Source organism: Oncorhynchus tshawytscha, linkage group LG05, assembly GCF_018296145.1.
Source record: "Oncorhynchus tshawytscha isolate Ot180627B linkage group LG05, Otsh_v2.0, whole genome shotgun sequence".
In the NCBI taxonomy this organism is placed as follows: Eukaryota; Metazoa; Chordata; class Actinopteri; order Salmoniformes; family Salmonidae; genus Oncorhynchus; species Oncorhynchus tshawytscha.
This window is the reverse complement of record NC_056433.1, coordinates 53,438,729-53,451,879: the sequence shown is the minus strand read 5'-3', so window position 1 is coordinate 53,451,879 and position 13,151 is coordinate 53,438,729. Positions and strand designations below refer to the sequence as shown.

General features: G+C 41.9%; 1 protein-coding gene across 1 annotated transcript in view; it reads left to right on the top strand.

The window, feature by feature from the left end:
- LOC112250855 (DNA-directed RNA polymerase, mitochondrial) overlaps nucleotides 1-13,151 on the top strand; it is a 94,611-nt gene that overhangs the window by 62,583 nt on the left and 18,877 nt on the right. Inside the window, exon 16 of the mRNA XM_024421341.2 lies at nucleotides 6,921-6,973. Within this exon, the coding sequence (XP_024277109.1) occupies nucleotides 6,921-6,973 (53 nt within the window). The remainder of the gene's footprint in view (nucleotides 1-6,920; nucleotides 6,974-13,151) is intronic.

Genomic DNA, 13,151 nt, shown 5'->3' with positions numbered 1-13,151 from the left:
GGACCAGGAATGCTCAGGTTAGCGTAGAGTGGTTGGCTCATTGGGCTGGAGGCAGGGCTGGGCTAGACATGGACTGATGATGGTTGTGGTAGGAACTGCCACAACAGAGTCGTAATGTGATGGGAATCCTCCCACTTCCGGCACAATGCTGCTTCTTCACTGATACTTATGACTGTTTTATCTAGTGCTGTCTGATAGAGTAACTCTCAGGTGATTTGGGACTATTCTCCATGGAGAGAATGTTGCACTGTATCAAGGGCAAATTCATCATAAGCTAAGGATTGGGCTAGTCTGGCAAAACTGGTGCAGATATAATGATGTGGGTATAGTGTACAAATCAAGACATAAATTAAAATCTCTCTCTTCAAAGACATCTTGCAGATCCATTCCTAGGGAAAATTACAATGATCAAGATTTTAAAGGTAGACTCAGCGATATGACATATATGCAGAAAGTAAACAACACGAGGCTCAACTTCTCTGCTGTTTTGATCCCGTGGCTCCCACACTGTATGAGCATGAAGCGAAACGTGCACATGCGCAGATATTGCGCGCCAACAGAGAAGGGTGACATCTTACGAGCTGCAACCCAACTTTGTTATTTAGTGACTTTTATCGTGTTTATGTTGATTTTTTTTGTACAGAAAGTTCATACTATCATCACATAATGATCACCAAGTACTTCTGGACATCAGATCGACAGCTGTTTCACTGTTCCACGACTCAGCTATTCCACTGTTCAACCCTATTCCATGTGTTTCATAAGCTACCAAAACGCCACCGGCGAGATGGAATCCTGGTAAAATTGAGGCGAAGGGAACTGAACGGCACTCCTCAGCATTCTATTGGCAAATGTTCAGTCACTCAAGAATAGCTTTGTTTGAGAGTCTCCTATCAGAGAGACTTGAAAAGCTGCAATATTATGTGTGGCAGGGATTGCACATGATAACGGATTACAAAGGGAAACCAAGCCGTGAGTTACCCACCGATGCAGAACTCCCAAACGAGCTAAATATCACACTGTGCCTTGTGTGAAAGCCCATGTTTTTCCGGATGACTGTGTGATCTCACTGTCTGTGGCCGATGTGAGCAAATCTTACCGGAGCATCGTCTCTCGTACCAACAGGCTCTGAGACCTCTTCTTCCCACAAGCCTGCTAAATAGCCAGACTGCTAAGTAGTTTGGGTACCATTAACTGACTATCTGCACTGACTCTATCTTGCACATACCTTACGCACATTCACTAGACTATATAGACAGTGCATTTGGAAAGTAATTCAGACCCCTTGACTTTTCCACATTTTCTTACGTTACAGCCTTATTCTAAAATATATATATTTTTTAATCTACACACAATTCCCCAAAATGACAAAGCCAAAAAAAAAGGTTTTTTGACATTTTTTTAAATTTATTACACAGAAAAAATGGAAATATTACATTTAGGTAGGTATTCAGAACCTTAACTTAGTACTTTGTTGAAGCACTTTTTGCAGAGATTACAGCCTCAAGTCTTCTTGGGTATGACGCTACAAGCTTGGCACACCTTATTTGGAGAGTTTCTCCCATTCTTCTCTGCAGATCCTCTCAATCTCTGTCAGGTTGGATGTGGAGCATCGCAGCACTGTTATTTTCAGGTCTCTCCACAGATGTTCAATCGGGTTCAAGTCCGGGCTCTGGCTGGGACACTCAAGGACATTCAGAGACTTGTCCCCAAAGCCACTCCTGCGTTGTCTTGGCTGTATACTTAGGGTCGTTGTCCTGTTGGAAGGGGAACCTTAGCCCCGGTCTGAGGTCCTGAGTGTCCTGGAGAAGGTTTTCATCAACGATCTCTCTGTACCTTGCTTCGTTCATTTCCCTCAATCCTAACAAAAGAAAACATCCCCGCAGCACGATGCTGCCACCACCATGCTTCACCGTAGGGATGGTGCCAGGTTTCCTCCAAATGTGACGCTTGGCATTCAGGCCAAAGAGTTCAATCTCGGGTTCATCAGACCAGAGAATCTTGTTTCTTTAGGTGCCTTTTGCCAAACTCCAAGCGGGCTGTCATGTGCCTTTTTCTGGGGAGTGGCTTATATCTGGCCACTCTACCATAAAGGCCTGATTGGTGGAGTGCTGCAGAGATGGTTGTCCTTCTGGAAGGTTCTCCCATCTCCAGAGAGAACCTGAAGCTCTGTCAGAGTGACCATCGGGTTCTTGGTCACCTCCCTGACCAAGGCCCTTCTCTCCCGATTGCTCAGTTTGGCCGGGCAGCCAGCTCTAGGAAGAGTTGGTGGTTCCAAACTTCTTACATTTAAGAATGATGGAGGCCACTGTGTTCTTGGGGATCTTCAATACTGTAGAAATGTTTTGGTACCCTTCCCCAGATCAATGCCTCAACAAAATCCTGTCTCGGAGCTCTACGGACAATTCCTTCGACCTCATGGCTTGTTTTTTGCTCTGATATGCACTGTCAACTGTGGGACCTTGTATAGACAGGTGTGTGCCTTTCCAAATCATGTCCAATCAATTGAATTTACCACAGGTGGACTCCCAAGTTGTAGATGATCAATGTGCCTGAGCGCAATTTCGAGTCTCCTAGCAAAGGGTCGGAATACTTATGAGTAAGGTATTTGTTTTTATTTTTAATAAATGTGCAAACATTTCTACAAACCTGTTTTCACTTTGTCATTATGGGGTATTGTGTGTAGATTGATGAGGGGAAAAAACAATTGTATCCTTTCTAGAATAAGGCTGTAATGTTACAAAATGTGGAAAAAGTTAAGGAGTCTGAATTCTTTCCAAATGCACTGTATACACACTCACACTACATTGACACTCCCACACATTCACAACACAAACATACACACACACACTTTTACACTCAACATTTGCTGCTTCTATTCTGTTCTTTATTTTACACCTATTATTATCTATCCTGATGCATAATCGCTTTACCCTGCCTTTATGTACATATCTACCTCAAATACCTCTGCACATTGATCTGGTACTGGTAGTCCCTGTATATAGCTTCATTCTTGTGTATTTTATTTTATTTCTCTTGTTACAATTTTTATTCTTAAACTCTGCATCGTTGGGATGGGCTCGTAAGCAAGCATTTCAAGTCTACACTAGTTGTATTCGGCGCATGTGACAAATACGATTTGATTTGTGAGAGTGATGTCTTGCATTTCAATAACTGCAGCTCTAATCGTGGCAGCGTAATTTCGCTACGCCTACCTTTTCATTCCTATTTTATGCTAACTCAATAAGGATATGGAAGATACATTTGACATTTTAAGTAAGTTACAGGAGCAATTAGGTTTAAGTGACTTGCTCAAGGGCACATCGGCAGATTTTTCACCTAGTCGGTTCGGGGAATCGAAACAGCAACATTTTGGTTACTAGCCAAACGCTCTAACCACTAGGCTACCTGCTGCCCCTACGTACAATAGAGTAGTGTGTTGAGTTAACCCCAGATCCTTCCATCATTACCTCTTCCTTTCTCCCTAAATGTATCCCTGAGGACATGGGGAGATCGGAAGGACTTTCTGCCACAGTGATAGACACATCTTTCCTTCAACTCCTCCTAGAGGGCTGATGGATGAGATCGCACTACATGGCACATGCTGATGGGAATGTATCGCCCTGTGAGTCTGTGTGTGTCTATTTTCAACCTGTTTGGTTGTTTCTGTAATAAATCAATGTGCCCTGGAGCCATTGACAGGAGAGGAGGCATCTTGCTGGGTAAATCAAGAGCTGCTACCCTGCATGAAGGTTTGTCACTGTGGGATTGGATTTATGTCCAGAAGTCCTAATTCCTGATTTATCTATTTTTAATCTAGCATAAAGAACTGACCACGGTTGCCTTCATTAGGCAGAAAATGGAAAAAAGCGGGTAGAAACAGAATGGCACTAGCTGAACCTGTCCAATAACACATTCTTATTTTCTGTTGCAAAATGTTTCACTACGGGTTCCACTAATGAATAGGACACAGGCTTTTGCAGCACATTTCCATTCATGAAAGCAGTTGCAGACACTTTTCTCCCCTGGTTCTAAACTGGAAGCATGAATTAACTACATTCAGTTAGAGACACTACAGTCTGGGTGATGGATTTAAGTGTTCTAAAGAGATTCCCAACTCACCTTTTTGTATTATTTTTATCCAGTAGTTCTGAAAGTAGAGGTCACGAGCCAAAACTGGTCCCAGAAATGTGCGTACTAAGTCACATATGTGCACCACCTCATTGCTCTTTCTCTCACTCTGCTGTGTGTTCAACTTGCTAGCTGTCACTCAAATGGCAAGGGACTGAAGCTTATTGGCTAGAACTTGAATTTCTAGGGGGCTGCCCCATGTGGGGGGAAATGTAGGGAAAGTGGCGCAGCCCATCTTCCAGAAAAACTGTTTTCAAACTAGGGATTTTGTGGCTAATTTAGGTAAGACAGTAATTCTACAAAAAAATGATGTTTGTATGAACTACACATTGACACATTTAGCCCAAAGCGGGAGGATTAAAAATACTTAGTCACCAAAGTTCCGGAGCATGTCTTTAAGTGTTCTCAGTGCTTTTAATGATTTACTTTTAAGTGAACCAGTGTCAGTGAGAGCACTTCATTTGGAGCTTTCAGTTAGTGAGGAGTTCCAGATGAATGAATGGTTCTCTTCACTTGTGGCGGGCAGACAGACATTCATTCTTTTCCAGAACCAGCAGTGTTCATGTAATGTGTGCTATGATGTGCAGTCGTGTCTGCTGTCTGAAGCCAGTCTTATCTGATTGTTGATAGATGTTTTCATCACACAAGCCTACTGCCAGGGTGTATCAGTGGGAGGACTGCCCTGGTTGCCTTGGTATGGCTAGATGTAGGAGTGCAAGCAGTGAATCCTATTTGATTCCGAGCTCCCAAAATGTTATTTTCTTAGATGGGCATCATTTTGACCCATAACTAAGGTCTTTCTTAGATGAAGGAGATATACTGCTACAATGATGATGACCTGATCCAGGGATGGGCAACTCCAGTCCTCGGAGGCTGGAGTGCTGTCACACTTTTCCCCGTCCCTAGCAAACACGGCTGATTTAAAGTAATTGCATTCTAAACTAAAGATCATGATTAGTGGTTTATTCAAGTCAGATGTGTTAGCTGGGGCAAAAGTGTGTCACCAAGGACTGGAGTTCCCCAGGCCTGAACTGATCCTTTCAAGTTATGTCCATTTATGTCTATATCAGGGTACTCTATTATCGTAGAGAGCCTGTTTGGGTAGAGGTTCCCATTCACTGCTAGTCTTATCACTTCGCTTATAAAAGACTGTTCTGTTCTTTATTTCTACTGTCTCTGTAGAGCAGTGTTTCTTAATCCTGCTCCTGGGACCCGAAGGAGGGCCCTAGCTCTACACACCTGATTCCACTCTGACCCAGGTCCAAAGGCTTGATGAGTTGATTATTTGAATCAGGTGTGTAGTGCTAGAGCGAAAACAAAAATGTGCACCCCTTTGGAAGCTCTGCTGTAGAGGAATTGCAGGGCAGAATAACTAATGAGCGAGGTGAGTGAGCAAGGTGTCTCTTCACTCTCGTCTCTCTCACCCCTAATTCTCTCACACTCTATGTCATTCTCTCTCTCTTTTTCTGACCCCCCCTCTCACTCTTTCTTTCTCTCATCTCTCCTACATTAAGTGGTTATTCTATTAATGGGGTCTAATAGATTCATAAATCATAGTGATTGATGACCACCCCCAGGACTGCATCTCAATTTACCTCATGGCCAGCACACACACTCCACCCAAGCTCCAGCTCTCAAGCTATCCTCAGCACTTCAGATGTCCCTCTCGGCTGTGTGCTGCTTGTCTCTCTCATGTTTCTGTCTTCTCTCTGTCCCGGCTCAATGCAGTGTCACCTTGAGCAGGGAACCTCTCTCCTCTACTGCTCTCTGTCTGTCTGTCTGTCTGTCTGTCTGTCTGTCTGTCTGTGTGTGTGTGTGTGTGTGTGTGTGTGTGTGTGTGTGTGTGTGTGTGTGTGTGTGTGTGTGTGTGTGTGTGTGTGTGTGTGTGTGTGTGTGTGTGTGTGTGAGAGAGACAGGGAGAAACTCATCTGAGCTGTAATGTGATTGAGGCACTCAGGGGCGTGACAGTGATAGGGCCAATGTGGAGAGCAGTCACTCACATTCGTGACAAAATGGCTTCCCTTACAGCTCTTACAGGGCCAAAATGATGGGCTCCATTATTCACCTCAGCCTGGCCAAACTCTCTTCTGTGGCAGAACCTATAGTATAGTGTGTCTGCTCTGTCAGTAGCTGTTGTTGAGACTTGAGCACTAGTCAGGTTTATTTCTAGGACTACGGTTCCCAACCTGTTCCTTTCCGGAGACCACCAAATAACTGTAAAAAGCTCTTGAGGACCACCATTTTTTACATGAAATATCTTAGTCAATTCTATCAGTGAATGTGGATTTTTGTTTGACAGTTTCTAACATCTAGATGCTCCCAACTGTTATTATTTTTGGAAGACAATTGATATTTTGATCCCTTTTTTGATTTCTTATAATTGACTCACAGGTTGGAAACTACTGTCCTAGGAGACAATTACTGTTTGTTAGCATGTCACAGTACGCTTGTATGTTGGCTCAAGTCAGGTTTTACCAGTCATTAATGTCTTGTGTTCTATTGTCATTTCTGTGGCAGGTGGGCTGGGAATCAATGGGTAGCACTTGTAGGTCAATAAGAATGGATTCCACATTCATTTGATTTTCCATCAATGTGTTAGAAATGTCAAACAGAAGGACTGCTTTGGGTGTTAGAAGTTTACCCTGTTTGCTTTGTGTGTGTTTACAGAATGTCTAATACTAATCCAGTCCCCTCTCCCAAACTCCACCATTTCATTGACCGAAATGACATCATCAAACCTACCTGACTCATTCATGTCCTCCTCCCCCCCCCCTCCATTTCTCCTGCAGCTGAAGGCCACCATCCAGTACCTGAGTTTCCAGATCACCCACGACTCTAAAGAGTAAGTTCCTCTCCCTCCAGACCCTTCTAACACTACCAGAGTTGGGATCAATTCCGTTTATATTCCTGTCAGTTGCATTGGACATAGGATTTCTCCATAGGGGAAAGTTGTTACATTCCTGACTTGACTGGAATTTAGATGGAATCGACCCCAACCCTGTCATCCATCGGTATCTTCTCAGGGCTCACTTTTTTTTCTCTCCACTCATCTCCAACTTGCTTTAGAGACTTTGACATGTACACCCTGTATAAAAACAGTATACAAGACATGTTTACCACTTTTGATTGGTCACATCCTGATCCGTTCAGCGACAGCAAGCACATCATCAGGATGGTGTGGCAAGTGACACTTTGCGTCTTGAAAATCCTATATCTTAACTTGACTGCTGACATGCAAAACATTTTGGGATTGTATTAACAGTGGACTAAAGGGAGTTTCCGGTGACGTCGTGAACGGGAAAACAGCTTGAAGACGCAGCTGCGACCCAAATGGAAAACTAGCTAACTACTGTAGTACTATATATTAAGAGTGGCAAATATTGAACAAAGTGGCAGGAAAAGTTGAATAATGACTTTGTCAAGTAGATACAACAACAAATAACGACAGTTCAAAAGATTCCAGAGGAGACCGGTGAGGACAGAGCCACGGTGTGTGACGACTTGGAAGATATGCTGAGGTGTAACAATATTCGGATCTACCAGGTAGCAGAATGCGTTGAAATAAATGATATGATGAGCTTTGTGAGGGCACTGGTTACGAAGCTGAGAGATACAGAAGCACCGGCAATGTCCATTATAGTGCGGTTTCTGGACTTTACTGTCAACGAAACTATTCTACTCCAGGCCTGGGAGCAGAGGCAAGTTACATTTCAGGAGAAAACAATCTACTTTGACCATGATTATTCCCCAGACCTACAGAAGAAAAGGATGTGAGTCCGAGAAGTGATCAAACAGCTGAGAGGGAACAACATAAAAGCGAAGTGCCCATACCCAGCCCAACTGAGGATGACACTAAACTCAGGCACGAAGACCTTCAGCACTTTTGATGGATGCAATCCTGACCCTGAGGGAGCTGGGAATCACGGTACGGATGGAAGAAAGAAACCGTCTGGAGAGAGATTTCGAAAGAGACCGATGGCAGGAGGCAGGGACAGAATAGTGCTGTCAGATATGGATCTGAAGACATTCATCCAGGAAGACGTTTGAAATGTATTGCCCCACATTACAATATGTGTTTACACTGAGGTAATGAACACATTGATTTGCTATGTAGATGTAGGCCACTTTATTTGGCTTAATTATTGTATGACTTTGTCGACAGATAGTATACATATATAGTATGTTAGCAAGTCTAAAACGTTTATTTAAAACTGATAATACGTTCAATGGGTCGTGTGTGGGGTGGTGGGAGTCCGGGTTTGAGCAGCAACTTCCTAGGATGGGGATTTGACTCTTTTGGATCATGGCATCCACACAGACTGTGTTTACTCCGGACAGACAGGAAAGGCACAGCTCTCTGGACATACAGTGGGGCAAAAAAGTATTTAGTCAGCCACCAATTGTGCAAGTTCTCCCACTTAAAAAGATGTAAGAGGCCATAGTGGAGTTTGGAGTGTGACTGTTTGAGGTTGTGGACAGGTGTCTTTTATACTGATAAGTTCAAACAAGTGCCATTAATACAGGTAACGAGTGGAGGACAGAGGAGCCTCTTAAAGAAGAAGTTACAGGTCTGTGAGAGCCAGAAATCTTGCCTGTTTGTAGGTGACCAAATACTTATTTTCCACCATAATTTGCAAATAAATTCATTAAAAATCCTACAATGTGATTTTCTGGATTTTTTTTTGCATTTTGTCTGTCATAGTTGAAGTGTACCTATGATGAAAATTACAGGCCTCTCATCTTTTTAAGTTGGAGAACTTGCACAATTGGTGGCTGACTAAATACTTTTTGCCCCACTGTATGTTGAAGGGGGATGGTGTATTTTATTTCAGATAATCAAAAACATGATTTTATTTGAGAGAACCAGTTTTCTTTTTTTGGGGGGCTGATTTTGTTTGGTTATGTTCTATGTTCCATTTATCCTTGACCATCATATTGAGCTTAGGAGTGAGTTTCTGCACTTCACAGACATTACTTTTTTAAATGGATTTACAGTGCCTTGCGAAAGTATTCGGCCCCCTTGAACTTTGCGACCTTTTGCCACATTTCAGGCTTCAAACATAAAGATATAAAACTGTATTTTTTTGTGAAGAATCAACAACAAGTGGGACACAATCATGAAGTGGAACAACATTTATTGGATATTTCAAACTTTTTTAACAAATCAAAAACTGAAAAATTGGGCGTGCAAAATTATTCAGCCCCCTTAAGTTAATACTTTGTAGCGATTACAGCTGTAAGTCGCTTGGGGTATGTCTCTATCAGTTTTGCACATCGAGAGACTGAAATGTTTTCCCATTCCTCCTTGCAAAACAGCTCGAGCTCAGTGAGGTTGGATGGAGAGCATTTGTGAACAGCAGTTTTCAGTTCTTTCCACAGATTCTCGATTGGATTCAGGTCTGGACTTTGACTTGGCCATTCTAACACCTGGATATGTTTATTTTTGAACCATTCCATTGTAGATTTTGCTTTATGTTTTGGATCATTGTCTTGTTGGAAGACAAATCTCCGTCCCAGTCTCAGGTCTTTTGCAGACTCCATCAGGTTTCTTCCAGAATGGTCCTGTATTTGGCTCCATCCATCTTCCCATCAATTTTAACCATCTTCCCTGTCCCTGCTGAAGAAAAGCAGGCCCAAACCATGATGCTGCCACCACCATGTTTGACAGTGGGGATGGTGTGTTCAGGGTGATGAGCTGTGTTGCTTTTACGCCAAACATAACGTTTTGCATTGTTGCCAAAAAGTTCAATTTTGGTTTCATCTGATTTTGGTTTCACCCCTTCTTCCACATGTTTGGTGTGTCTCCCAGGTGGCTTGTGGCAAACTTTAAACAACACTTTTTATGGATATCTTTAAGAAATGGCTTTCTTCTTGCCACTCTTCCATAAAGGCCAGATTTGTGCAATATACGACTGATTGTTGTCCTATGGACAGAGTCTCCCACCTCAGCTGTAGATCTCTGCAGTTCATCCAGAGTGATCATGGGCCTCTTGGTTGCATCTCTGATCAGTCTTCTCCTTGTATGAGCTGAAAGTTTAGAGGGACGGCCAGGTCTTGGTAGATTTGCAGTGGTCTGATACTCCTTCCATTTCAATATTATCGCTTGCACAGTGCTCCTTGGGACGTTTAAAGCTTGGGAAATCTTTTTGTATCCAAATCCAGCTTTAAACTTCTTCACAACAGTATCTCGGACCTGCCTGGTGTGTTCCTTGTTCTTCATGATGCTCTCTGCGCTTTTAACGGACCTCTGAGACTATCACAGTGCAGGTGCATTTATACGGAGACTTGATTACACACAGGTGGATTGTATTTATCATCATTAGTCATTTAGGTCAACATTGGATCATTCAGAGATCGTCTCTGAACTTCTGGAGAGAGTTTGCTGCACTGAAAGTAAAGGGCTGAATAATGTTGCACGCCCAATTTTTCAGTTTTTGATTTGTTAAAAAGGTTTGAAATATCCAATAAATATCGTTCCACTTCATGATTGTGTCCCACTTGTTGTTGATTCTTCACAAAAAAAATACAGTTTTATATCTTTATGTTTGAAGCCTGAAATGTGGCAAAAGGTCGCAAAGTTCAAGGGGGCCGAATACTTTCGCAAGGCACTGTATATGATGAGGGAGGGGAGTACAAGTTGAGGAGGGAGTTATGTATCAACGCAAAACAACAGATTAAACGACTAGTTTATTGTATTAGTTATAATATAAATGTTCAGTAGAACATTTCAAGGAGACCCATTTAACAAAGAATTAACTAAAAAATGAAGAAGAGAATGGGTAGATCAAGTATTTTGTGCATCTTTTCATGGTGGGGAAAAAAGAGGTGTTGCAATCTTATTTAAGGATAATCAGGGTAGATGAGGGTAGTGGGGACATAAATTACTATTCTGAACTTGAATGCATCAGAATGAGGACTGCCCAGGGTTCTTTAAAGATATCGCAACTGTAATCGTGGACAATGCAAAAGGGATGGTTATTATTGGCGGGGACTTTTAATTGCATACAGAATTACAAGCTTGACCGACTTCCTGCTGAGCACAGTCCACATTCTAAGAAATCTAAAGCCCTGGCTGCCATGATGAATAAACTGGGGCTTATTGATACTTGGCGTTTAAAGCATTCCAGAATAAAATACCAATTTTTTTCTCAAAGGGTCATGGCAGCTACTCCAGAATATACTTATTTTGTATATCCAAGCAGTATTTACATAAAGTAAAGGAATGCAGCGTTGAAAACTATATCGGACCCCAGTCAAGTATGTCTAAAGATACATCTAGGAATGGAGAAGCACTTTACATTTTGTCTCCATATTGACATAACATATTGTAAAGCAAGAGTTACAATGAACATTTGAAATATTACTTCTTCATTTTAATAATGATGTGTCATCAATCCATTTTGTGGGAAGGGGCAAAGGCGGTATTAAGAGGTAAGATAATTGCTTTGTCTGCCAAATTAAAGAAGCGGTGTATTGAAAAACTGCAGCGTTTGGAGGATAGTTTAAAGAGCCTTGAATGAGAACATAAAAAAACAAGGGAAGATGATACATTGCATAAGTTGAATGAATGTCAACAAAAGTTATGTAAGTTATTGACTTACAAAACAGAAGGGACATTTAGATTTACTAATCAAAGATATTATGAGATGGGTAATAGAGACAGCTGGTTGTTAGCCTTCCAGCAAAGAAAAGCCCAGTCTAGCAGAGTAGTCCCTAAAATAATTAATCCCTTCTCTAAAGCAGAAGTCTCAAAACCAAGTGACATTGCGGAGGTCTTTGCAGCATATTATAAAGACCTTAATGATTCAGCAGAACAAGACCATAAACAAGAAAACATTTGAACCCTCTTGTCTAACCTAAATCTCACAAAATGATCACAGGAAGATTGGGCCGAAATGACACGGCCAGTTATAGAGAATGAGGTTGAGTAAGCCATCAAGAGATTGCAAAATAATAAATCACCAGGGGACAGATGGATACTGAGGTGAAGACCTTCATTGAGGATATTACCCTGGTTTTGTTCAGAGTATATAACTATGCATTATCAAAGGAAGACCCACCCAAAACATGGTCAATCATAACAGTAATCCACAAGGAAGGTAAAGATCCTCCCCAGTGTAGCTCATTCAGGCATATTAGTCTCCTCCCCACGGACCCAAAATTTACTAAGAGAATTCAGAAACATATACAGTAGGGAAACTGATTAACCCGGTTCAGACAGGTTTTATACTTGGCAGACAAATTACTAACAATATTAGGAGGGTATTAAACATTCAGTCACTGGCTAAGGGTAGACAACAAACAGTGATGCTTCTCTGCAACAGCCTTGCTTCTCAGCCTAGATGCAGAGAAGGCATTTCATACTGTTGATTAGTTCTACCTAGAACAAACACTTTTGAGAATGGGATTCATTCCATTGGTTATTAAGGATTAGAGTATGGATCCCCAACCCTATATCCAGGGTTAGAGTGAATGGCTACAGCTCACAATTCATTTCCGAGAATACCCCTTCCTTCATTACCGTTTTTAGGCCCATTACATTGGAGGAAAGTTAGATTGAAGACTGAATGTAAAAGATACACTCTTAAGGTATGGACAGCCGTCCATAATGGCAGAAAGGGTTGATCACAATTGACCCTTTGGTTAGCCCTAGAATTCCGGGGAAGCAACAGCAGCAACTGGATAGCAACGGACATCAGGGCCAACACCTCGGAAAAGCTCACGTTTATATTGCATGAAAGCCAGTGAGGGCTATGGCAAAAACAGAGTTTTCGTCCAAAAAAACATGTTTAAATTGATAAATAATTTAACAGTGTACCAGAAGTACTTGTCCTTGTGATTCCTGAAATGCATAGCCTGTTGAAGTATTTTTCGAATACAAAATTATACTTTTGTTACATTGTTTTCTAACTCTGCTGCTTAGCTAGCTCTCATTATCATTGACCACCAAACGTTGCTAATACTAAATAGCTTGCTAGCCACTCAATAAAATGTATGTTCTCAAAATGTACAGTACCAGT